This window comes from Serinus canaria, chromosome 6 (assembly GCF_022539315.1).
Source record: "Serinus canaria isolate serCan28SL12 chromosome 6, serCan2020, whole genome shotgun sequence".
Lineage (NCBI taxonomy): Eukaryota > Metazoa > Chordata > Aves > Passeriformes > Fringillidae > Serinus > Serinus canaria.
In genome coordinates, this window is record NC_066320.1 from 30,546,296 (window position 1) to 30,573,728 (window position 27,433).

Below are 27,433 nucleotides of genomic sequence, written 5' to 3' on the forward strand. Positions count from 1 at the left end.
CAACTCCAACAGCTTCAGATTTTACCATTTTCTGTTTCAAACACAACCACCCTTAACTGTGAAAAACCTCCTCACCCAAAACTTGCACAGGACAGCAAAGTAAATAGCTGGCACATAAAAAGCTCTCCATTTTTCTTAGTTCAATTCAACAACAAAAACAATACTGCAGGTAATTTATGGCCCTCCTTGCCTCTACAATCCTTGAAAAACAGGAGGATTAACTCGGTGAGAGCATTGTGAAATCCCAGATAATGTATCTAATGGCCAGATACCATCTCTCCACACACATTTCCATAGGTAGAATTGTTGAGCAGTGTGCCAAGCATGAGATCCTGATGGACCTGACACACCCAAGGGAGCAGGGCAGGTGTGCAGCAGGAAAAGGGACAAAGCCACGGGTGAAAACCCTCAGAAAAGGGTGAAATCGTGAGAGATGTGGTTATTCTACCAAGCCTGTGATGTCAGTGGTAATACAATTAAGACAAACCATTGAGCTTAATAAATTCATGTTCTACCCTAACTTCAACATTTTTTGGAGGACAAGTGTTTACAGCTTGGCTACAGTACGGGGCTGCGTCGCGGTCCAGAGGATTTTTATTTCCAGTAAAAACAAGATGTATAGACAATTATTAGCTGTATTTTTAGTACCACCAGAAGGTTCAGGAGATTGTAAACCTGATTTTACTTACTATAAAATACAATAATGAACATTGGTACAGAGAGGTTTGGGAAGGATCCCAGATGTTGGCTGGAAGAGGAACTGGGGAACCGCTTTCTTCTTATGTCAGAGTCAAACTTATTAAATATCCAACTATTAATGTCAGAATTGAACTTTTTATTAAATACCCAGCTATTTCTACACATCACCAGTGACTGCAGGGCTTCCAATGAGGACGAACTGCTGGCTTTTAAAGCCACAATTTCACTTCTGCTTGATGCAGAGTAATAAAAAATGAACATGCTCAGTGGAGCCCATTCACGAGGAGCCTGGTGAAGGCCAGATATGGGTGAATTTGACTTCCCTGACCTCACTTCTAAGAAAAGTGGAGTCACTTCTAAAGGCCTCAACCAAAACAGAAAGGGAGGAAACCACTCCCACTCAGCAGCCTGGCTTTTAATCTCTTACCTGGCACAGGGTGACACTCAGGGAGAGGGGTTCAGTGATGTTGGGAAGTTCAAACCACTTTGGAAGAACCAGCAAATTACAAAAGAAGGTGCCCATGGGGGGAGTGATGACATTGAGAAGCTGCAGCTCCGAGGCATTTTTGGATCAATGTACAGAGTGCTGCTCATGGGGCTTAATGAAACAATTAGAGCCCTCCTGCTGATTGCCTTTGCTTTGTCCCACAGTCAATAGATTACCCACTGTAAATGTCACCGTGTTCCTGCTCTCCCAGGTCACTCTGCAAGGCAGTGAACAGCACACAGCACTTGGCTAAACCTGTCACTGAGAAGGAGACAGAGCTCCTGTCCCCCTTCCTAAGAGGCCCAAAGAACTGGAGGATGTTTGAGTATGCAAAGAAAAACTGGGGGCACAACAACAAAAATGAAACACAAAGGGAGTGTGGATGGAGAAGCAGCTGTTGAAAAGCATCAGAATCTTCAGGCATACAAAATGCATTCCTCTCTGCACATGGGAGGTGTGTTTTGACAACTTCACACCCTTGGACTGACCGGGGATTTTTAGGAGTTCTGTCTTTTCAAGAATGTCCCTTTTTAATTTTAGCAAATCTCATTTTTTTCTATTTAATTGTTCTGCTTTTCCTCCACAGTGTAAATACTATTTTTATCTTATAATACAAGGCAAAAAGAGAAAAAGATTTAATGTCATAAAATCTGACCAAAAGAAGATGCAATTTCATCATACTGCACTGGATTCCTGGAATATCTCCACCCCATTAAACTGGATGAACACAGGATGGAAACTTCCTGAGCACAGGAGGTTTGAGGGGTTGATTTGAGGTGAGGGGTGTCAGGAATGACCCAAGGCCAGGCTGGATGGGGCTTTGAGCAGCCTGGTCTCATGGCAGATATCCCTGCCCAGGAAAAGCAGTTTCTCCCTCCCTTTACCACAGCCAGCTCAGGAAGGAGAATGTTCAGCACATCTGGGATTTTATAGGATGAGGACAATCTCAATTTGAGGACACACAGAGCAGCTGCTGCAGCCAGGCCTCCTCCAGGCTTCTGGGTGCTACAATAATGTATTTGTATGAAAAATAATAATTAATTTAAAATTGGGAACTTGGATTTTTCAGCTGATGTGTCTTTGCTTTCACCTTGAGCAACAGGGACAAAAATAATCACAAAACAAATGGGTTGCAGTGCCCTTGGCAATGAGGTGTTGCAGTCTCCTGACCTCTGATTTCACTATTAGAAACCTTATTTTGACACCATTTAACTCCCTGCAGAGGTGAGAAGGAAATCCTGGTATCAAAATAAGGTTAAGAATGAAAGAGGAATATGGAGAGAGCAGAAAAATAATGCACATTAGGCATTGTGAATGCTCCAGCTGCACATGGTTTGGTTGGAACATGGACAGGAGCAGCACCAAAAGCATTTGGGGACAGGAAAATCTGCCAGCTGACCCTTCTGTAATTGTCCTATGGATCTTGATCTCAGTAATTTACTGGTGCTAGAACATATCTAACAAATTCAGCATTAAAAAAAATCGAGATTATTTGTCTTGAAACAGCTTTTAATCCTGCTTTTTAATACATTTGTGTTTCATTTAACTAAAACACCACTGAACTTCATCAATCCCACCTGGCAATTTCAATTTTTTTTTCTGATAGACCCTAACTAAAAGCAGATTAAACTAATTAAACTCAGAGTGAGATGTTAACAGAAGAGACTCAGAAAATTTAGATACTCAGACAAGAAGTAACTTTAATGCTGCAATGACCTGCACAGGCTGGAAATGCCATCTGGTGGTTGCAGGATCAGAGCAGTTAGAGAGAAAAAATCTGTTTGCTGGGACAGTGAGGGTTGGATCTCCACCATATTTTACTGAAGTGTGGTAAATAAACAGCAAAGAGGGATCTGTGTTAAACAGAAAAATCAGTCAGAATAGTGATTATAGTGTTGAAAATTTTTAACATTTATTTGCCAATGTAAAAACTGAAATAATTATTGCTTCAATTACTGGAGCAGCTGGTACTAGAGCAAGCACTAAAAAAGTGGATCAGTGGGACAATATTTAAGAAAGGTCAATAAATTATCTTAAGACCACAAATTTTGGACAGGTAATTGGGATTTGTTAGTTTAAAGAAAACACAGCAGGCTGAGCTGGCAGCAGTCCCCAGGAAGGTCTGGTGCTGCTGCAGGGGTGGCCCTGCACCAGCCAAAGCAGGGTCACTGCAACCTAAAGGATGACAATCAGATAGAGGATGTCAAAACTTGCAATATTTCAGTATTTGCTGCACAGAATCAGTCCCAGGAGCTTTGCTAGAGATGAGTGCACACAGTGAGGGATCCCCTTGGGGTGCTGGATGTGTCCTTGCTCTGCTCCAGCCTGGAGGAGACAGGGGAGCAGCAACAAAAACTCCTTGAAAGCCCCATCCAGCCCCCACTTCCCTGTCCCTGTGCAGACATGGAGTGAGGATTCCAAGAGAATTCATGGGGTTTCATCCCTTAACTCAAGCTTGCTGCCACAAATGCAGTGCATTTATGAATTTATTTTCCTGTTCTACAATGCCCCATTGATTCTTCCTGGACAATGACAATCAGATGTCACAGACAAAGGGAAATGAATGAAATCTGACACATTTATTTAAGCCTGCAGCGGACTAAATTATAAATAAATCCTGCTTTTTCTGCAGCACAAAGGTTGCAGACTGACTGTCCCTGTGGACCCTGCTCTCTTCTCACTGCTTAACAGACTTTCCAACACTTTCTTTTGTCCTGATAGCAATCTCTCAGCAGGACTTTTGGCAGACACATGTATTATGTGTCAAAACTGAAGTGGAAATAACTGATGGGAAGTACAAAAACCTGATGGGAATAGTTCTAATAAGGAAATGAATAAACATCAAAACAGTAAAACATAACCAGAAAGAATACAGCCAGAAAGCTTCTGAGCTACTACTTGTCTGAGATCAGCAGTAAGGGCATTTTCAGAGTTAAGACTGTTCTGTATTAATACTGAGAGCATTAATAATACTGAATTCAGGCTTACATGTTAATTTAATAATTTCCATTCTTATTTTAATGCTGTTAGAAAACAAAGCTCTTATGAGATGAGCTTTAAATGTACTATAAAATGTATGTAGTAGATTAATGTCTAGAACACTTTTATTTAGAAACCCACTGACCACAATTAGCTGCTTTTAGGATGAGTTACTATTGTACATCTGCTCCTACCATCCATCACTTTGGCTAACTTCAAAAACCCCAAATCATTTGGAAAATGCAAAAGTAATTCAGCATTTTGCACTCAGTGTGACTGAAGGTGCAGCTCTATAAATATATTGGTACAAGATGTGGCTACAGTGGTTTGGGAAATGTTGGTGATTCTCTGAAAAGTGAAGATTTCTGCCCTGAAAATCCTTCACCCTTCCAAATGCAGAGAGACATTAAGGCTTGAGTGGAGAGTCTGATCAGGACAGCACTTAATTGTGCCTGGAGGATTATCTGGGACACCCAGGATGAGAAGGAGCTCAGAAACATTGGCTGATCAGGCTGGAGCTTTAGAGTGATCACCTGGCAAAGAAATTCCCAGAATCTCAAAAGACTGATGGATGTGGACTCCACAGGAGCAATGGAACAGAAGAAACCCCACCAACATTTCAAGCCATGCTGGTGCTGGGCTTTGGGAAAAGTCTTCAGGAATCCAGAATTAGCTGGAATTGTGCCCCATTCAGTCAGAAAATGATGCAATGTTTGGTCATCTTTATGCACACAACCCAAATTTCTGTGTTGCTGGTTTGGCTCCTTAATTCAGGGACAGGTTTTTGTTCAACCAAGTTGAATTCAAATAAATAGCTGGTCCTGTCTAGTCTCCATTTGTGAAAAGTCTCTTTATTTTATTCTACTCAGAAAAGAAGAATTATATTTCATGCAATCTCTTCATTAATCTGGCTGGCTGGAACTAAAACTTCATTCCAATACAGGTCATGAGTTTTGGGCATGATTTTAAACTTGCAAGTTCCCTCTTCTGAAGGCTGCTACCCTTTGATGGATTCTTTGATTTTGCTGTTCACTGGACACTTGGTCAACCTCCAGGATAATGAAATTCCTACAAGCTAATGCAGAAATCACATTCAGAGCTATTATTTCTTATAATAATTCACAGAGACTGGAAATAACTTTATTTTCTACACTTGCAAGTCAAACAGGCCTGCTAAAAAGCAATTACAAACTCAACATGCAGGTTCTTGAATTTACTGACACGTGTTGATGCTGGACATGTTTAAGCTTCCCATTTCTTTCCAATTAAAACAAAAAACGGCATTTTTTAGCACTGGTCACAACTCTGCCTTTTCTTACCACCTTTTTATGCTCATTTATCAACAGATGACAGAACAAGGCAACCTTACACTGGAGATGGACTCCCACAAACCAGCTACACACACAAAAAAAACCCCTTTTATAAAATAGTTTGTGCTAAGTTAAATAGCTCTAAATTCAGTAATGTTCAATTACAATATATTAAATAATATTGTAATAGTGGTGAATTTTCAGCTCCACTGAAGTCACAGGCAAAACTTACAGAACTTCATCCTCAGCCTCTGTCTCCCTTCCAAAAACAGGGATAGAGGCATCAGTTCTCAAAAATACTACCCCAGTTTCCTTCTAAAATAACACTGAAGTGAGTCAGATCTCAGCAAACCACAGGAGATGAACTCAGTTCTGGAGTCAATCTCGGTGTTGCCTGGTTCTGCTTTTTAATATAATTCCATATTTGAGTTGAGCAGGAGCCAGGAGCCCAGTGTGCCCTGGTGCTGCAGTCCCAGGGGAGGTCACAAAGTGAAAGCACCATTTCAGACTCACAGGAAATGCTCATTTACCTCCAGTGCTCACACTAGGGACAACCTCAAGCTGTGCTCAGTTCTTAGGTTGATACTTCTCTCCCTTTCCTTTAACTGCAGTCTTTAAAAGCTCCCCAAGAGAAACAGAGCATCAGATGAAAGTCTAATCCAAGGCATATCAGTAACAAATAGGGGCACAGAGAGATGGAGCTCTCCAGGAACTCTCAGTGGGGACATGAATTCTGCTCCCTTGACACTGAACAGAAACTTTAACTTCTCCAGGAGCTCAGCGAGGCCATCATCAAATGGCTTTGATAACCTTTAAGATTTTGCAATTCATAGTGAAACTCCTCAGTGCCTGTTAAGTGATTTTGTATCACACAAAAAGGTTTTCTCATTTATTTTGGTTGCAAGCCATATGAGCATCACCACTTCTCAGCACGTTGTGTAGGCAGAAAATGTTACACTGTTTAACAGAGTGGCAAAAGTATTTTCTCCACAGAAAGGAATTCTTCATAATAATCTTCATGAGGATTGTTCAGTGGCTCTCCCCATGGCAGGAGGCTGAGGTAAGGCATGGGCAAACCAGAAGGTACAGTGCAAAGAAACCTCTCAGTACCAGGCCACTGATAAACACACACCAGATCCGAGGCTGACGTGAATGACCATTTCTGCTGCAGACTGGGAGCACATCAATACTGCACAGCCCAATTAATAAAACATAAAAGGACTTTTTAAAGTTGCTGTTGAAGCTGTACTATCAATAACATTGCAATATACACTAATTTCTTATCAAACAGATTTGAAAAGCAAAGTTAAACCTGCATTGCACTTGATTTCCCAGTTGGTACGTCTGCTCCACATAAAAATTAATGATTAATAATAGTGGCCAAGTGTTTAAAATTAAATCAATGAATCCATGAATGACAGGAGATGTAACCTTTAGAGGGTAAAACTGAATTTATTTATTTCCTTTCTGGGGGAAAACCACCCTCATATCCTTGAACCAGAATCTTTGTTCAAAGGCTAACAGGAAACTCCAAGGTGATTCAAGGTAAACACCAGCCCCTGTTATCCAAGAAGATAAGAAGCACAAATGCATTGGTAATGTTACAATGTTGTAATACATTACTGAATTATACAACAGTGTTATTTCCCCAAATTCCTCCAACTTATGTGACTTCATGGGGACACAGACAACGCTCATATATGAGATAATAAAGTGCTTTCATAAAGGATCACAACTTCCCGTGTTTCCAACAGAAGTATTTACTAAAATGTTATTGAAGATGTTAACCCATGAGCTGCTGCACCAGAAACAAAACAGTCAGTAAAAAAGCTGGAATATGGTATTTAAGTGTTCCTGTACAATTCTACAGAGAAAAAGCACCTGCAACAAAACCCAGCAGTGGTACCTTAAGTCTTTTTTTTTGTTAGCATAGTTCTGAAATGTGCACTGAGAGCTGCAGGATAAACCTCCCAAGCTCTATTTCACATTAGCCATGTGCATTGAAATACCCACTCTTGTTAGACAAAGGATAAGGCTTAAACCAAAAACCACTGTGCCACTTGGCTGCATATCTTTGGTATATTTATAGTGCAACTGTTCTGCTTCTTCTCTGAAGGGAAAAGTTTTCCAAAGCACTGCATCCCCTGCCACTGAGAACCTACCACGAACTCCTACACTCACTGGGACCTCTGACACTGACTTACTGCTTTAAACAAATGAAGAATGTGCAGTGAAAATAATTCCTTCCTGTTTTTTAAACATACTGCTGAAATAAAATGGTATCATGCTGGAAAGTAATAGCACATTTCAGTCCTCTTGCAAGATTTTAGGAGCATACAAATCTGAGCACAAATTTCACAGCAATTTTTAACAACAGATACCCAAGGTGCTATTTGAAAACATCTGTAACTTAATGATTCTTAACCTAGATTTAGTCAACCTTCATCTCTACCAAAAAAAAAACCAAACCCACCTGTTTTTCATTTTGCTTAGATACTTAGAATTATTCATAATGCATAGAAAGGCTAGAACTACTTAATTAAAATATACTGCAAGCGTGTTCTTCTAAACTCATATTGCTAAAGCCTTGCTGTACTGTAAGATTTATTGGAGCTGGCCTTTACACACAGTACCATGTATTGACACAAGCCTGGCTATATACACCTGTGCTTCAGCCTGTCTGAGTGGGCACACCAGCACACAAATATGGTACAGATCACCCAGTGCAGTGCAATGAAATGTGGAACCATTGAAATGCCATCTCGTGGGGGTTCAACTCCTGAACAGCAGCATTCTCTCTGAGCAGGTCTGTCCCACCAGGCTTGCATATTGCTGGACACTGGCCTCATCACTGGGCCCCTTCCTCCTCTTCTTGTAGATGCTGTAAGGCATCACGGTTCTCTTGTGCAGCACCCTCACCCTGCCCAGCTCCTTCAGGCGACCTTCATCGACTGCAGAGGCAAGCACAACACAAAAACCTGTTATTTACAGGGTCCACAGCACCTGGATTTATGCCCCTAACTTCAATATGCATCATGAGAGCTGCATGAAGTAAGAAAAGTCATCTGCAGATGGAAGCTGAGCTGAGCTGCAGAGCGTTCTTGGATGGTGGCTGGCACCAAAGCCAGCCTGCAAAGGAACTGTGTCTGCAGTGTGAGGAGAGGCAAATCCTGCATCACACACTTCTCATGGTGATGGATGGCATTTCTGAAAACACCTCTACTGCTGTATTTAAAAATTCACATTCCTGGAGCCAGAAGTCAAACTCTGTCTGGGAAAAACTCAAACAGAACTGACCAAGGGGAGACTTGTCATTACAGAACCCCCTGCAAAACCCACCACACCAGCTGGGACAAAGGTGCTAAAACCAGCAGGAAGCCTCAGGCTGCTTCCTAAGGTAAGCATCAGGAAATAAACCACCTTCCCAGGAGAAACTCCCTGGCCCTCCAGCCCCAATCTGCTTTTCCCTCAGTTACCCTGGTTCTGAGTTTCAATCTAGGGGTTACATGTCCTTACCTAAGTCTGATCCCTGAGCTCTGAAGATCAACACTCCCTGGGTGGGTACAACACAATTCCTCTTCAAAGATACACACACCACAAATAAACCTTATTTCCTTCACATACAGACCCCTTGTGCTTTAATTTATCCAGAATCATACACATAAGAGTGTCACTGAACAAGTTAAAACTTCCTTATTTTTATGAATCCCATTGATGTTCCTACTGCTGAACAATAATATCACATAGCTGCTGTGTGTCAGAAGAATTTGCACTACAGTGCTAGAAAACTCTTTAAAGAAACTCAGAGAATGTGCCACACATCTGAGGTCACTGCAGGATAAATTAGTAAAATTATTACAAAATAATAGGAAAAGAAATCTTGGACTTTTCTGAACTTTAGGTTCAAAAAGTCACCAACAAGAGTCAACCTAGAATCTGAAACATCAGTTTGAAAATCAGTTTAAGCATCTCTAGTAATAATTGAGATGCTTACTGGAATGTCAGTATTTTGGGCCTTCTTTCTGCTTTTAATTAATGCTTCTTTATGTTCTAAAGGAGGGCATGAAACTCTTTTCTGTGCAAGACACTCTGAAGAACCTGCCCCTGTTCATCCACAGAAATGGTCTATAAACTTTTTTCCTGCTGATTGCCTGAATTTAGTATGTGAAACCTAATGAAGGCTGCTTTACCAAGTTTGGAATGACTTCATTACTTTTATCTGTGTTTTGATTCCTGACATGAAAGCACAATGTCTTTCTTAAGACTTAACTGGGAAAACATGGTTTGAAGGAACAAAATCTGAGTAGTCCTTGCTAAGATTGTGCTCCCCACTAATTATTGTTGGCAATTGCTTTAGATAAACACCAAGTCAAAAACACTTAATGGCTTTCTCTCCCTCTTTGAAATCCATCAGGTTTTTGATGTGTGGCCAACACCCCCCGATATCCCATGGGTTGGTTTTACCACCAGCCCTTCTGCCTCTTCTGTTACATCCTCCTCCTTGCTGAGAGCTCACCAAGGAAAATATCTGCAAGTTTAGCCTCTGGAGGTGACACAAGTGTAAAGTTATTTTAACTTCTTAAATTGGAAAGTTTCTATTTACTGCACCTCCAGACTGACCCCCAATCTGTGCCCTGGGATGGATTTAGGCCAAGCTGAGCCCTCACAGCTCTGTGCCAAAAGCACTTTAGAGCTGCTCCCTACTCACTGTTTGATACTCACTGATTTCAAAAACTCCCAAAGCCTGATACTGTGGCTGAGTTCATCTCCTGGCTTGCAGTGCTGCTGGCCCCAGATTTGATTTCTGTGAGAGACTAAAGCTACTGTACCTTGGGTTCACTGCAGCTTTCCTGGCTGAGCTGAACTCTGCTCTTGCTGCTCAGCATTTGTGCCCTTCCTCCACTTTTACTCCTTGCAAAGAAAAATAACATTCCAAATTTCTACAATGATTATCTGTTCTTCCACTGACTCCCCTCAAAATCAAAGCTTCAATAACAAAAATAACCTTCTGTAAAAGTACTTAAATGTATGTAACTTGAACTCCATCTGTAAAAGAAACCTTTTACTGAGATGTTAAGTAAAATAATGTCAGGTACATAGTTAAGCTTTTAGAGATGGCAAATAGGAACTTGTGTCACCATCATAACAAATCTGAAAGTCAAAACTCAGCCACCTTTCAGCTGCTGCTGGTCTGGAGGCAACAACATGGGAATTCAGGAAACTATTCCCTTTAAACACAATTTAAATATAAGCAGAATAAATTTAAAATAATTTCATGGAAAATAAAAGCAGATTGGGGTCTGGCACACTTTAACAAAGAAGTTACTCTCCCAATAAGAAAAATTAAATATCTGCTCCTGCTGAGTGGCACATGGTAAAATTTGCTTTCTAGGCAAGATGATGCCAGTTGAATCCAAGCAGGCCTTCCCTGAGTGGCTGATGCTGGGATACAGCAGCAATATAATTCAACATGAGACCAAATGCTTTATTTAAAAAGTTCCTTGCTGAAAATAAGAAAAAACCCCTTTTATTTCCAAGCTTTAGTGAGGAAATTTTATTTAGAGACTTACATTTCTGGAAAGACCCTGACTGATCAGATAGTGGAACAGCATATAAGGGCAATTTTAGTCATTACTGTAGTTACTGAATACAGTACTGTTACCACTAAAAAGTTTTTTAAAAGAGCTTATTTTTTCTCCTCACACTCTCATTTTTCACCTCCTGAGCTGTTGATTTATTATAGTCTACAGAAGAGACGCTGTCATTTGACACAAAAAATATACAAGGTTTCATCCCTTAATTCAGTTACATCCATCAGTTTAGTCTGGTTGCTAGATACACAAAATACAGAGCAATCAATTATGTAGATTGAAAGTTCCTGTAATTAAAGGGAACTGGGCAACTGCAGCTGCCAACTGAAAATAGAAATATTATCCTGTAAGTCTCAGAGATAAAAATACAGGTGAGTTCTTACTGAATAAACTACCTGTCACTTCTTTCTTTTCTCCCCTATACTTGCAAAGCAGTGAATTATTTATGCTGCAGCTGCCTATTGAAATTTGAATATAGGAGAGATTTCACTTCTAATTCAACCTTGCCACTGTGACCCCATAAAGACTGCACAGAGGTGTTAAAATGTTCTGTTCCCAGCCCCATACCACTGCTAAATGGAATCCACCCATGGAGGATTTCCTCTCTGAAAACACAAAGGCTATCACTTAGACACGTTGCTAAGTGCCAGCAGAAAACAAAGCAAGGAGCAAAGCCTCTCATGCAATGGGGTGTTGTGGCAGGCTCTGGTCACAGCTCCTGACCCAGCTCACTCATCCATCTTCACCTAAAGGGCAGCCCCAGGCTGCACTCACCCAAAAAAGGCTCCCACACTCCGGGGATGAGAGGAACACGAGGAGCAGGAAGCCCGACAAACCCTGGACAGTCCAGTCCTTATTTCTCTGCACAACCCAACTCAACTTCCCCCTAAAACTACAAGCTCCCTCCCAAGCCAAATCATCATTTTGAAATGCTGATAAGCATTCCTGCTGAAACACCAGCATGAAATAAGGAGGAGTGATTTCACCTTTTATATCCAGAGCAATAGAAAGCTGGACAGCAGTGTGCTCTTTAAAGAAATCCAGAATTTCACAGTCCTTTTCTTACAGCTCAGGGGTGGATTAGCATTTTTCTAACGTTATTTGGGGAAGCCCACATCCAAATATTTTTATTCTTCACATGCATTAAGCTATATTATTACTCCCTAATACAAGCTGAAGTGAAAACCAGCTCCATCTGCTCAGAGAGCTGGGTAAGCACGTGCAAAGCTGGACAAGGGAGACCTGGAGTGCAGAGTGAGCTCTGCCAGAGCCTGAGAACCAACACCACACTGAAAAAAGGGTGATGGCTCTAAGATTCTGTAGAAAATATTACTAAACCAGATTTTTGGTGGTGGCTGAGCTGGGCCAAGCTGGTTTTGATCAACAGTGATGTGGAAGGGCAGCCTGAGCTGCAGCATCCTGTGCTGCTCCTCTTTAGAGCCATGGCACCTCTTCCCTTCTCTTGGACAGACTCCTCACAAAAATGACATTGTTTAATTTCTCATCTAGAGATGGAAGCAATCTAACTTTCCTTTAAAGTGCTTTTTTCCACTTACAGGAAAACAAGTGAAGAAATAATTAAAAGCAAAGTGACACATGTATTGACTTTCCCATTTTCTAAATAGGAGAAAGGACAACTGCCAATTTCCAAAACAACCCACATTAGTCACAGGAAAATATTTTCTATATTTTCTGTGCAGAATGGACTCAGAATTAGCAAGAAGTCTGAGGACTGACATTTCTAACTCACAAATAAATGTGATACTCCTGCTAAACTCTGAAATTATTCTGTTTCTGATCATAAGTTTAATTTTCTTTAAATACTCCTTCAACTCTCTCAAATCATTAAACTATTTGGCCATCATCACTTTGTAATTCTGCATCCATATTATACAGAGAACCTGGATTTTTTTCCTCCACTAAAGCAGGATAAAACAGTGAAAGAAAGAAAGGAAAAGGCAAAGAACCAACCTAATTCAAAAATTAAAATATTTAAATCTGTTTCATTAACTGAAACCTGTGATTCACTTTCAAAGTAGACAATGAAAGAAATTCACACTATAAATTCAATTTCCATTTTGCTTAAAAATACAATCTCAAAAGAATTATTTTTCTTCTAAGCATTAAATCCACAGAACAAAAAGCCTGAAGTTAAACACTTGACAACTGCTGCATTTCCAGCCCACGGATGTGCTGGGGTTTTGATTTTGTTTCATGTTGCTTGTGATTTTTAATTTTAAATTTTGAAGCACTTAGGATATGCATAGTTTTTGAAGATGAACAGAATGTTCCCATTTCTACAATCGAAGAAAAAAATAAAATTAAATGTACAGGGAGATTAAAAGCTCCATGATACTCAAGATTTCAAACTAGGTGTAAAAATGGCAAAAAGAAGCACCATCCCTTGCTGGTTACACTATGGTGATGTTAATTTATATGAGGAACACTACAGCCTTGTTGAATTTTTTTGTAAAGAAAAGCTACATCTGGTTTACATGACCTTGTCACAGTTAATGATCAATGATTTTAAAACAAAGAAACTGCAAAAGGAAGAAACACATTAACTTTTCAAATTTTATGACTGAACCATAGGAGATATTAATTACTGGAAATCAAAAATTATTCCACTGCAATCAGAAGCCAAATCTTTCTGACCTTTGAATTTAAGCTCATTTCTTACCCAATTTAAAGCATAATTTCTTTTGTTCACCAGCAAGGTATAGGATGTCATCCTCAAAAACAAAAGGGCCAATCAGCAATACCCATTAATAGTCATATTTATATAAAACAGTGAGCTGAAATCTGCTTTTTCTCATATTGCTTCTTTCAAACTAGACTCAAACATTAAGGAATATGAAAGGCCCCTATGCCTTGGGGTACAAAAATACTAACTCAAACCAAAATAAGAGTACAGTTAAAATGAAGCATAAACAACAACACACAAAAGTCCAATGAAAAGAATTCTTAATTAAAACCAGAAAGCACAAGTCACAAAGGAAGTACAGTAAAATGCTCAGGATATCCTCAATCAGCCAAATCTCTGCAGTTACTCTAACAAAAATAGGAACTTTTGAAAGCACTGATCAAAAAAATATTCGTAAGTGGAAAAATGCACCTTTATCAAAACACCATCAATGATCCTTAAAACAGGGGAATTACAGTCCTACAGGTACAGGGATCCTTCAAATGGGAAAAGACAGGAAGAGGCAACGAAGAGAAATCCTGAAGGCATCTTCCAACCCAAACTTTGGGCTTGGTCCTGAACTCCTACAAGTGCTTCACGCTGCGGAGCTCCGTGGCAAGGAGCGGCAGGCGGAGCGCGCCGGCCCCGCTGTGCCACGGAAACAATCTCTCATTGTGCTGGAACTCCTGCTACTCCTGCAGCAAACAGGAGCAGGGGCCACTGGAAAACCTCTCCTGTTCATGCAGCAGCTCGGGGGCTCAGCTGTGATTCACAGCTCCTGCCTTACCTGGAAACAATCCCTGCCCGCGCTGCCCAGCACTGAAATCCAACTGCACGCGCTCGAACGAGATGCACATAAAAAACATGTATAAAACTCACAGGTTATTTCAGGAGCTCTTACATAATACATTTATTCTAACCTACCTCAATAGATTGCCCTGGAAAAGTCTACTGAAGGGCAAGATTGAAATCATAGAAGCACAGAATCATTCTGGTTGGAAAAGCCCTCAAAGACCATCAAGTCCATTCATTAACCCAGCACTGCCAAACCCACTAATCCAAGTCCCCAGGTGCCACATCCACAAAGTTTTCAAAATCCTCCAAGGACTGTGACTCCAACACTGCCCTGGGCAGCTGTTCCAGGGCTGGACAACCCTTTTCATGAAGAAACTTCTCCTAATATCCAACCAAAACCTCCCCTGGTACAACTTGGTGCTGTTTCCTCTTGCCCTACCAAGGACTGGTACTGATATTCCTCTAAGGACTTGCTTTTTAGGAATGCAGTGCAGAAATCCTAGTAGTACTTGGGAAAATGTTTGTTAAATGGGACTGAATACTTCCCACCTGAAAATAGCATCCAGTACCTCCAAGGTCAATATGCTATGAAAACAACAAAAAAAAGGAATATAATCTAGTCAATGGCAAGTTGACAAAGATAACTTTTTACTTTTAGATGTTGTTCCAGAGGACAAAATGAAGTAGTCACTTCAAAAGAAGTTGAATCTTTAACACTGTTCTAGATGACTTCAAATATGAGAAATGAGGATGTGAACTGCCAATGAAGAATATTAACTACACACACAGGGCACTTTGGGTTTGTTTTTTGTTTTTTTTTTCCTATTTTAACTTTACTTTTTGGTTATCTAATCAACCTCCAGCCTTCAGTTTACGTGCCCTGTGCAGACAAGGGCCCAAAGCAGGACCACAGCAGGTACAGCTCTGTTTTGAAGGCAGGGGCACTGTGAGATGTTCTCACACCCCTGTGATTCTCTCATTCCTGTGCATGCTCTCCCTAACCCAGGTTTCCTGACTGCAGCTCCAGGCCCTCAGCAGCCTGCACAAGGCATTTTTGCAGATCAGAAATGGCAAAGTCAAAGCTTTACAGGCTCATTCATGGCCTGACCCATTTCTGATGGACCACACAGGCTTTTCCAATGCCCAGCTCCGATTCTGGGGAGTTTTATTTGCTCTGAGGAAATAACTAAGGAACCTGACCAAGCTTTCTGCTGCATCAGATGTGCCTCCTCCACACTTCTCAGAACTTTTGTCAGCTGAGCTTTTCTGTTCCTTGAAGTATCCAAGTTATTTAAAAGAACACAGGAATGTTCTGTATTCTGAGTTATAATTTCACTCCAGAGACAGTTAAAATCCAACAAGCACTTGGAAACAGCACAGGAAAGCAACTCTAAGTCACTGGCTAGCAGGGAATGAAAACTGCACAGGTATCTTTGCATGGGACCTGTCACCTCAGGAACATAATCAAAATGACTCTGTTACTGGTGGGAGAGACACATCAAACACATTATTAAATCTGTAATTAATGGTTGAGAACAGTAATGCATCTTAAATGGGAAAGATCAGGGATGGTCATGATGGTGGAGATGACAGAACAAGGGGGAATGGCTTGAAGCTGCAGGAGAGCTGGATGTAGAGATGGGATATTGGGAAGGAATTCTTCCCTGGGAGGGTGGGAGGCCCTGGCACAGGGTGCCCAGAGCAGCTGTGGCTGCCCCTGGATCCCTGGCAGTGCCCAAGGCCAGGCTGGACAGGGCTGGGAACCACCTGGGACAGTGCAAGGTGTCCCTGCCCATGGCAGGGGTGGCACTGGAGGAGCTTTTAGGTCCCTTCCAACCAAGACCATTCCATGATACCATTCTTTTATGAAAAGCCAGTACAAAAGACAAAAGTTAGAGATAATGCTTTAAGGAGTTACAGCTTATAAACAATGGCAAGAAAACAGGGAAAAATATCTGAAGGAGCAAGAGAGTTAAATACCATTTATTAAAATACCTGAACTGCATAGAAGTGAACGTGGCAGAAAGCAGCAAGAGGATCTTTCAAGAAGAAGGGCAAAGTCCTCATTAAGACTGACAAGTCAGGAGGAAAAAAACCAGAGACAAGAGTCAAGCTGAGAATTACAAATGCAAACATTACCATGAAATAGGAAAAATTGAAGCAATTGGCAGTAGCTTATCAGCTAAATAAATCAAATTACAGCAATCAATTTGCTATCTAAATTAATTAAAACATGGAATCAATTAGGTTCCACGTGAGGAGCTGGGATGAGGTCACCAGAGCAGGGAGTGAACGAGGATCATTCCAGAAGGTCTGACCCTGGCACAGGTTTCCCTGGTGGATGTTGGAGTGTGGCTCAGCACATGCCTGTGGTGTCCCTTCCATGGCTGCTCTGTGCCTGGGCCTAATTACAGCTGTTAGCTTTTATCACATTTGGAAACCAGTCCCACACGCTCATTGTCCTCAGCACGAAATAAATCTGCATGATTGCTCTACTTGTCCCACGTTATTGAACTTTTAATTTCTACCCTTGTGCTTCTAACACCTTCTGCATATGGAAAATGATTCCTACAGGATTTGGCAGTCCTTTCCCTTCCCCACATTCTCCTGAATCTTCACCAAAAAAAAAAAAACCCAAAAAAAACCCAAAAAAAAACCAAAAAAAAAAGTTCAAGCAGAATTATTCTGCTGGAAAATCAAATACTACAATGTTCAAAAGGTGCAAACCCATCATCTCTTCAATGCAAAGGGAAGTATGCCAAGATACCTTTTTTTTTCAAGGAAAGTCCTCAAAAAAAAAAAATTCAAAATACATCCATTTGTTTCATAATCTCTGTGATGGTCATCTTGGATTAAAACATTTTTGAGAATTTCCCAGTCCAAACCAAAGGTTTCATGCACCCCACCAGAAGTCAGACAATTGTGCTGCTCAATGGGCACTGGTTTAGTCTGCTACACATATGTTAAAAGCAGATATATTTAGAATTTCAAGCAATCCAAACTTTTAAATCACAAATATTTATTAAAGTTTGTATTTTCTAACCCACACACCAATTCACATTGTGGCAGTTGCTTAGGACCCACAATAATGTTTCCTTTTTGTTACAGAAGCACTGCATATGAGGCTAAAACCCCATGTCAGTCATTTCAATTTAATTCAAACACAGTAAAAAGTGAGGGAAAAAAGAAGATAATGCCAATAAGGCTACATCTTATTGGCATTATCTTCATTGTTTAAACATCTTGTACACTCAAGGATCACACTGGATTTAGAAAGATGCATTCTGATGGCTCTAAGTGTTCATGAACTTAATCAAAAACAGAGAGAAACTTGTAAGATGTGTCTGTTCTAGGGAAGCTGCTAGAAAGAACTGGGATGTCTGTCTTTTTTCTTGCAGAATTCAATTTCTTCTTCTTACAGCATTCAAATTTATTACCTATAGCTGTGATAACAGTGGAAAGTTCCTTCTTTAGAAGACTTTAGTTCGTGATCCATCAGAGTTTATTTAAACTGTTTCCCAACTCGCTGAAGTACACAAAACTAACTTAAAAAAAATTAAAATTATAAGCAGCAGTTGCTGTAGAGCAAAGCAGCAATTTCTCCCAAATCAGACGATTGCAGTGTTCTGAACAATTGGTTTAATGTTTTCCATCTGTGACAGTTTTGCGACCGCATTTTCATCATCTCGAGAAGTTCAGTGCATTTATCCTTGTAAACATTAATCTGCATCACACCACCCTTATAAACATTAACATATCCTGGCCCTTGCATTAATCCCTCTGTCTGCATCCATCCTACAGAGATACAGCCCTTTGCCAGGGACCTGAACTCTGAGACGTGACCAAATGGCAACCACCGTTCACTCCCAGGACACAAATATGTGATTGTGGCTTTTCTGTTCAAAGGAGGAGGGGAACAACACCACTATCACACTAATATACTACATTTTTAATGTATAGTGTACAATTAAACAGTCTCTGTACTGGATGGGAAAAAAAAGTCAACAAAATACTTGTGTTCACCCAGACAATCAATATAAAACCTGCTTGAAATACTCTTTGGCAACAAAGTGCACTAAAAAATTGTACATTTAATGTTTTAAAAACACAACACTAGAAATTACAGTTATTGAAACAGTTGTGACAAATTACTTTTCTAGTGAAAGCATTATGCACAAAAACATACATTTAAAATAAACAGTTTGGTATAACTGCACATGCCTGTAGATTTCTGGTTTTATTTAAGTTTTATTTACTAGAACTAATAACACTCAGTTGCTTGAAAGAAGCATTAAGATACATAATGCAATCACTACTAAGAGGATCCAGAAGTTGTTAAATAGTGGGATTTGTACTTGTATTTTACTACTCTAGCTTACTATGAGCAGCAGGATAGATAAATATATATATAAAGATGTACTTTTAAAGAAACAGTTTTTCAGTTATAAGCTTTAAAAATCTGGTAAAAACATGTAAAAACATTCTAAGATCAATACAGAGAAAGACTGGAAAACTGAAGTAATTCTCTTTAGTTCAGTAACTCAAAAATGAGTGATCTCTTCTGAAGTCAGGAGATATTCCATGGATTGGGCTTTTTAAAGTGATTCTTGTGAGTGTGAAGTGAGGATTTTCTGACCTCTCCACAGCCTCGTGTGGTGTTCCAGGACTTTCCCCCAAGAAGGGGAGCTCAGGCACTGATTTTAGTGCTGGCCTGGGTTTAAGTTTTGTTTCATTCTCATGGTTAAGGCTTGCATGTGAACACAAGGCGATTTCAAAGGCTTTTTGGATGTCAACATCTGTCCTTTGGGCAGCCACAGCCTGAGCACTGGAAGGCACAGAACAGACAAATCCTCTCCTCTGGATTCCACTGCCCATCATCACCTTGGCTCACACCAGCTGGACACAGCCTAAAGCCCGAGTTCTGCCAAGGACTTCCACTCTGCTGGAAGAAAAAAGGTCCTCAGTGCTGTGCAGAGGTGGCAGATGCAAAGCCTGGTCTGCAGCAAGGAGTGGAAGGTGGTTGCTGAATCCTTTGGCTGTGTAATCTCTTTAGATGGTGTACCCAAATAACAGCCTCCCTTCACACCTCTACAGGTATCCAGTAAGATGCTTGAGTTTGAATCCTACCATCACTTATTTCTTGCTCTTGTCAAGCCCTTCTTCTCATTGTTCTACCTCTATGAACTACTGCAAAATTCTTCCCATCCTCTGTCCATGTCTCTGCCAGCTCCCACACCCTGACCACATCAGAGATCCTCACTTCCAAAGCTTCCTTCACTCTGCTTCACTCCATCTTCATTCCTAGCACCTGCAGGCAGCAATCTGCCTCTGACTGTAGGATCCTATCCCAGACACATTTATGCTTTGAAGGAAACTGCTGTGTCTCCATATTCTTAATTTCTTCTACAACTCTCACGCTATAAAAGATTTCTCCACAAACTCTGAAAGACATCTAAGAAATTTCCTTAGATCCCTGTCTTTGAAACTCTCCTTCACTCTGATGTTTACAAAGGGTCAGTTCAGTCTAATACTATTTAGTCTGTTAATAGACTGTAATTTACTCTACTATCACAACTGATCAGGAAAACCAGAAGTGCCTCTCTCTGCCTTTATCCCACCCTTCTGCATCCATCATGGTTTGTATTAACCAAACCCTCTGGAGCAAAGAGTCTTGTCTCCAAGAACACACAAAGACAGAGGAGCCTGTGCTATGCCTTTGTTATGTGCAATTTATTTTTTTAATGTGCTGAAGAAAATACTTTCATTTTAATTAATGTATTCCATTCAGTGCCATTTTGATTTCACTCTATTATTAGATCTGCAGGAAGTTGAACAGATGTGTATTAGCTTAGCCAATTTATCAACTTCAGCAAACAAAATGGTTAAGACAGAAAAAGCACTGAAGTCCTTTTGAAGTGCAGCTCTCAAAGCTCTGCTCACACAATTTCTGCAGACACAGGAAGGTGGGAAACAGCTTCCACCATTGGGATTGCTGTGGGCCATGCCTAAAAAGTTGGATAAAGCTTTTTCACCTGGGTAACAGCCCCATGTTCATCCTGGCTTCACCAAGTACACCCCACAGTATGTGACACAGTCATGTAACTATGAAGGCTTTGAAGCCACCACTCTCAGACTGGGATTGTATCTGCCCTCATTTGAAGTTGCTTTTTAAATATACTGACAGTCCAGCACAGATGAGAAGAAAGATTTGAAGTTTCCCACTAATTGAATTACCATCCCAAAAGTAGATATTTTGCTCCATGAAGATATTTTTCACAGACTTCTCCCAGGAGCAACAAACTGAAAATCTCAACAGATATGAGAAAGAGAGAGAAGAGGACACTGAGTTAGTCTAGAAAATGAAAAGTGGAAGGACAAAAATATTGCCAGGATACCAAATAAATGATTTATAGATCTTTCCACAGAGCTCTTATTTCATGGGCAAAGCTGTTAGGGAAGACACCAATGAAGTAAAACCCTGAGGAGCAGTTTGGGGAGGAAGTCGATGGGTGTGGCAGGCAGACCATGGCCAGGAATATTTCAGCAAATGCTATCATGTGACTGACTTCTGCTCATCAGTTTGATGGGGTATCAAAGTCACTGACTGCAGAGCAACATTCAATTAACTTCTTTCTTTAGCATATCTCCATCTGCACTTACAGCTGATGGCCATTCAATGAAGTTCAGCACTATCTCAACTTCCAGATTGCATCCAAACCCTCCATTGGTGCACAACCTCACAAACTACTCAGTTCTAAATAAATACCTGGCTACTAGTTATTAATATCAGAATCTTCATAAATCTCTCTCATTTATAAGATGATGCCACATCTTCTAAATTTTTTAAAGTGAACAGAACAAAAACGAAAAATCTGTTCCAAGATATGAGTTTAAAACTTTATGCTTTAAAAAAAAAGGCCACTTTTTATGAGTATCTTTTTATTTTTATACCAAAAAAAGTAAAACTAAATCTAATTTAGGAAGGAGCTCTGCAATGTAATGTGTATGGACACTCAAAAATCCTTTCCATATTACAGAGGCTTGAAAGATCAAAGCACATAACACAATCTACTCAACCTGCAGTTGGTAAATTTATTATGTAAATTGTTATGATTTTTTTTAAAAGAGAGAAAACACATTCAAAAATCCATGAAAATGTCCCATACAAATTATTATGAGACAATATTTCCCAAATTTTCTGCCATTACAGACAGCAATAGAAGATGGCCATTGCCAGTGACTGCTTCACTGCCCTGGGCAGCAGTGAAAGTCACACCATTTCTCCCAGTTGTTGACTGGCTCTGGTTATTGCCCTGGGTTTCAGTGCTGGAAGTCCCACTCTTGATAAATCATGCCCCACTTAGCAAACATAATTACAGACAGTGCCACAGAAAGCTGATTCAAGGGGAACAAAGCACACGATCATTGTATTGCTCTTTTTAAAATTCACTGTAACTTCATTAAACTGGTATTAGTGACTGCTGGAGAGAGTAAAGAATGAGGCAAGGAGCTGATTTCACTGGTGAGAAATGGCTTCCTCTGAGCAGCAACCCAAACCCCCAAAGCCCACGAGCTCCCAGCAAGCCCAGAGCATCTCAACGTGCAGCTATGTTTTAATTTCCTTAAACCACAGGACACAAGTCCCAGCTCCAGCAGTGTCTGGAGTGAGATATTCTGGGCTGATAATGATGTAGAGCTTTGTTTCCCGTGGTTTCCAAACGCCTGCTATGCCACAGGGATTTCACACCATCCACAAGATGCTGCCCCTCTGCTGGCACAGGGTTATTAACACCTTCACAGGCACCAGTTCAGCACTCTCCCCTTTCTGAACACCAAAACTATCCCAAACATCACTGGCCTCCAAAATCATTCTCTTCTTCCTCTTAATTTTGCAATTTTTTTCCCAATTTCCCCTCACCAATCGAACAATGATGGATTTATTTGAACCCTGCTATTGTAGTTCTTATAATTATTATTATTATTAGTGTTTCCATGGAGCAACCAAGTAACAGGCAGAGGGTGAGGAAAAGCAAGGAATTCAACAGCATTTCCAGAACTTCACAGTCCTGCTTAAGCAGTCTTCAAATTCCTTTGATTTATTTACATCCTGCCCTTTGAGCAGTTAATTGCCTAAACTACAGTAAAAAGTAAAAGGACCAAACAGAAAAAAAAAAGTAAAAATAGTAAAAAGACAAAAAATGTAAAAAGAAAGAAGTAGCTGCTGAAGACTGAGACTCAGGTAAATCTGTGTTAGGTGTCTAGAAACAGACCAGTGGGTTACACGCTCTTGAGCTGAATAAGGCCACACATCTCTGAACAATATCACAGCCACACTCAATTTTACTCACAGGAGAAAAAACTTCAAGAAGAGGACATTCAACAAGTTGCATTTAATAACAAAACTTAAGTTATTCTCTTTCCCCCAAGCACTACACCAAGCATGGTCTAACACAGCTCCCTTGGGGCCTGCCATTGGCCCAGAGAGTCAGCAACTACAGCAAATTAATGTATTTCTTCATTTGATTGCCTTGTTTTCCAGTAGCATCACTGTATTGTGCTCTGCTCAGTAAATTTCAACCAGTCAGTGCTGGTAAATCACTAAGCACCTCTTTTACACAATGTGTAAAAACGATGTCACATTATATCAAGATGTTTAAGGTGCTTTGCTGTTTATCACATCCACATCAATTAAACTGATTGTGAAACAAAATCTGCCACTCTGTTTCTTAACAAAAGCATGATGCCTTTAAGCTTCTGCAGTCCTTCCACTTCCCTGTATTGATTCCAATTTCATTCCTTTATGCATTCATCCAACAGGAATGTAAGTGAGGAACAATTATTTTATTGGTTTTGTTCATGCCCAGAATAGCAAATACAATTTGAAAATAATCTGAAAGGCAGCAATATGTGTTAATTTTGCACTACCTACAGTCTACAGGACAGAATATACTTAAAATGTGCATTGCTTAAAAGATAAATGTTTGCTGCAGGAGCTGTGAATTGCACACTTCTTATCCTTTACAGGTAACATTCCCATGCTGCTTCAGCACAGGTGATTCTGATCCATCAGAAGCAGACAGACAAATCAGAGCTCTTTCACCTGTGCAGCCTCACCTGCTTTTCCATCCTGGTTGAAGCGGGAGTACTTGGAGTGCTCGAGCAGGGGCAGGCATTGCTCAATGGGTGTCCACACGTAGGTCTCAGGGCACAGCAGGTCAGAGGGCCTGTACTGACCCTGCCAAGGGGGAAAAAATGGAAAAAAAGAAACCAAAAAGACAGCAGTCATATCAGTTGCACGAGAACTTTGGCTACACAACCTGATTTTCCAAAGAGCAAGAATAGTTTTTAATCTAATCTACACCAAATGAGTGTTCAGTGAAATCACAGGCTTTAGTCATTTCAGCACCATCTCAGGAGCACAAACTCAACCTTGGCACGTGATGAAAATGTAAAATTAACATAACACACTTCCATGATATCCAAGATGAACTAGGAAAGTTTTGGCTTTGCTTACTGGAACTCTGTATTTAAATTATTCTCTGGAGTTCTGCTGAGCTGGGGCCAGCACTAAAAAACTCAGCACCTCCAAAAGCAGCTCATCTCAAATGTTGGTAATTCTAGCAAATAATGGAAACCAAAAAGAAAAAAAATCTAATAAAAAACCCCACTGAACAGTAAGCAGGATGCTGTTTTTATTACACTAGAGATGGAGCATTTATTTCATTGCTACTTAAATAGTAACACTTTAATTCATAGAGCTTTTCCTGGATTAGCTTACAGGTAATGATTAGTGAAATTCTACTATTTTTGGGTGATTTATTAAGAAGATATTCTTTGCAGACATTCCCAGAAACTAAACAGCCTTAATTATTTTCCCTCCAGCTACACAGAAAATCACCACCTCAGCAATAATAACCTCCCCTAATCAGATCTTCATTTGATTTAAAATTAGATTATTCAGCGGCCTATAACTTAAGTAAAAATTCTATCTTTGAGGCATTACTCATGCAATCCAAACACTCAACATTCACAGCCATATGGTGGCAATAGCAAATGAATTTTTCACTTGCAAACTCATGACTCATCTCAGCTTGACAAACAGCCATACAGTAAAGAGAATGAAAAGGTTTAAAGATACAAATTAAAAATTAAAATACTGGGCATTATCAGAAGTCACCCTGCAGCTGATGGCATTAAGAGTTCTTCAAATCAATTACATTAAATGGATAATTAAGATTATCATCTTGAGATGAAGTTGATTTAAAAGAAAGCCTTCCATGAAGCTGAGCAAGGTTTGGGAAGGGACAGCCCAAAGTTCCTGTGGCTGCAGCCTGGAGGGGAAGACATTCCTTTAGGGACACCCTTAGGCAGTAACACCAAATCAGAACCACCAGAAATTCCCAGGTTTTTTTATACTCTTACTGCTCAACTCTTCATGAAATTTAAAGAAAAATTAACTTTTTAAAAATATTTCCCACCAACAGTAAACTGTTGAGTAGGAAATACAAAAATTATCTGTGATAAAAAGTCATCATTGTCTGTGCAAGAAAAGATAAAAATAACCAAGCTTCATGCTGAGCCTTGCCAAATACCTGAGGAGGATTTCTGAAAAGGTCTGACTGATTATCTCATTTGCAAAACATCCAGGACTGACTTGTAACTACTACTGTTGGTTTTGTTGGGTTTTTTTTTAATTAAAGGCAAACTTTTTTATTAAATTAAAACAATATTCCTCCAATTCCATTCAGAAACTTGAACCTCAAGGTCCTAGAAAATCCTCTAAAGCCAGAGAATGGAAGTGACATTTTTAAATAAACCACTTTGAAATGTTATGCTCTCTAAACAGAAATAGTTGAAAGCTGTGTGAAGGTAGTGCTTAAAGAACTTTTAATCATCATTACCCAGATGAAACAGTTTAAGGACTTGGGGAAAAATATGCCTTTCCAGTCATATTTTTAAAAAATTAGAACATAATTACTTGTTGATTTAAAGGCATTTTCTCAACTGTCCAAGAAGGCAGAAATAGCCAAGGAACTGTCTTTCAGAGCTGTTACTTGAACACAGAAAATACAAGTGGCAAATTAATCTTCCTTAGTAGCATGAATTTAACTCACAGCTCTAAGAAAAGACAGCCCAGGCACCCGGTTTCCCTAGAAGATCCTGCTCCCACATCTTGAAATTTATCACATTTGTGAATCCCACCCATGCAAGTCACTATGCAGCCCTATTCTAAATTTCCCACTTACTTCTGGAACATTACAGTCTATCATAAAATGGGATGTATAAAATTAACTGCATTGCAGCATTACTGATGTGGTTGTAGTTTTAAAAAACTCTTCTTTAGCACTGAGCAGCACAGTAACATGAAAAATTGATTATCCAACCCATCATTATTTATTTTGGGCATCAAAACACCATAATTTAGAGAGGAAAAGGAAAAAATAGTTCTGAGGTGACTTCCTTTAGATGTTTTTTCTTAGCCCAAAATTTAGGAGCTTATTAATGACCTTCCCTGGAGGCACAGGAGGCTGTGGGGATGACACATCACTGACCCAGGACACCCAGTGGAATCAGAGGCAAAAATGAAAGAAGCCCTTGATTCTCTTTGATATCCTCCCTCCCCAGAAGTGTTTCCAAACACACCAGAAGAAGAGAGTTCTCCTATAAAGATGTTTTATTTACCCTGCTGCTCAAACCCACATCCCATGAGTCACCCCACAGAGGAAGGGGAGCCCAGGAGGTGCCCAGGTGAGTTCCCAATGAACAGTGTTTGCACTGTGTCTATATTGAGGGAATTAAAAAGGGAACCCACAGGACTTCAGTACATCAAATGAAATTATTTCTGAGGGCTTTTGCCTCCCCCCACCCTTTCCATAAGCACTTACTCTCAATTTACTGACTTTCTTCAGAATACTTAAAACCTTCTATTTACTTATATTTAAAACCAATATATTTATGTATTTGAAAATAAACCACTACAAACAAATCCACCTCCTACCCTTTTCCTCTCTCCCTTTATTCCTGGACTGTAAAACCACCTCAACCTGAGAACCCACACAGATTCTGCCTCATGTACATGAGCATTTGTACTTCTAGAAAAATGTTCCAATTTCATTACTCATTCTAAAATGATTACATCATCTAAATAAATTGCCTCTCAGCATACTATTTATATTGCTTCTTATTCTTAATATTGATTTGCAGCATCCACCCAACATAAATCCAAAATAGAAAGGGGAACTCCTAAAAGGAAGGGTTGCAAAGGGATTTATCACAGTAGAACTTAATCAGATTTGCAAGACTGATTTTGAAAATCATTTCTCTTTGGCTTCAGATTAAATCAGCATTCATTTCAGAAGTGATTCTGTCAACGGTAAGAGTTCAGAACTGAAAACATTCTGCTTTCTTTTATCTCATTATATACAAGCCCTTACACAGTAGAACTGTTTAAGTTGTCCAGGCCATCTTGGGAATATCCAACTACAAGACTTTCAATAAAAAGTATCATCTTACAGACCAACCCCAAGCATTTGTCTCAGGTTTCAGCTTCTCAAACCCAATACCACCTGCAGATGAAATGAACTCTGTCAATACAAAACAACTGCACATATATCTCTCTCTCCATCATTTTGCCAAGAAATATCCAAGCCACAAAATTTGCTTTTTCGAAATGTTTTTGGAATTTAAAAGCCCCTGGTCTAGAGGAAGGTGATGGGAATGGATGATCTCCAAGGTCCTTTCCAGTCTAAACCATTCTCTGCTATCTCCATCAGACTGAAGGGAATTAAATTATTTACAGCACTATGAGGTTAGGTATTCCACACCTCTAACCATCCTGGCTAACCTGTCCTTTTCCCAATTTTGCTTTTTCTTCTTTGAAACAGGGGAA

The 27,433-nt window shown here is 40.0% G+C and overlaps 1 protein-coding gene across 7 annotated transcripts in view; it reads right to left on the minus strand.

The window, feature by feature from the left end:
• Positions 1-3,746: 3,746 nt before the first annotated feature.
• Positions 3,747-27,433, minus strand: part of ATE1 (arginyltransferase 1) — a 70,615-nt gene continuing 46,928 nt past the window's right edge. For 6 of the 7 annotated variants that reach the window (XM_030241088.2, XM_030241086.2, XM_018910557.3 and 3 more), the window contains exons 11-12: positions 23,659-23,779; positions 3,747-8,426 (exon numbers count right to left, since the gene is read on the minus strand). In XM_030241088.2, coding sequence (XP_030096948.1) covers positions 8,248-8,426; positions 23,659-23,779 — 300 coding nt within the window. In that variant the 3' untranslated portion in view covers positions 3,747-8,247. Of the gene's footprint in view, positions 8,427-18,659; positions 19,484-23,658; positions 23,780-27,433 lie in introns of those variants that run through there. The other variant, XM_050976225.1, reaches the window with a different exon arrangement.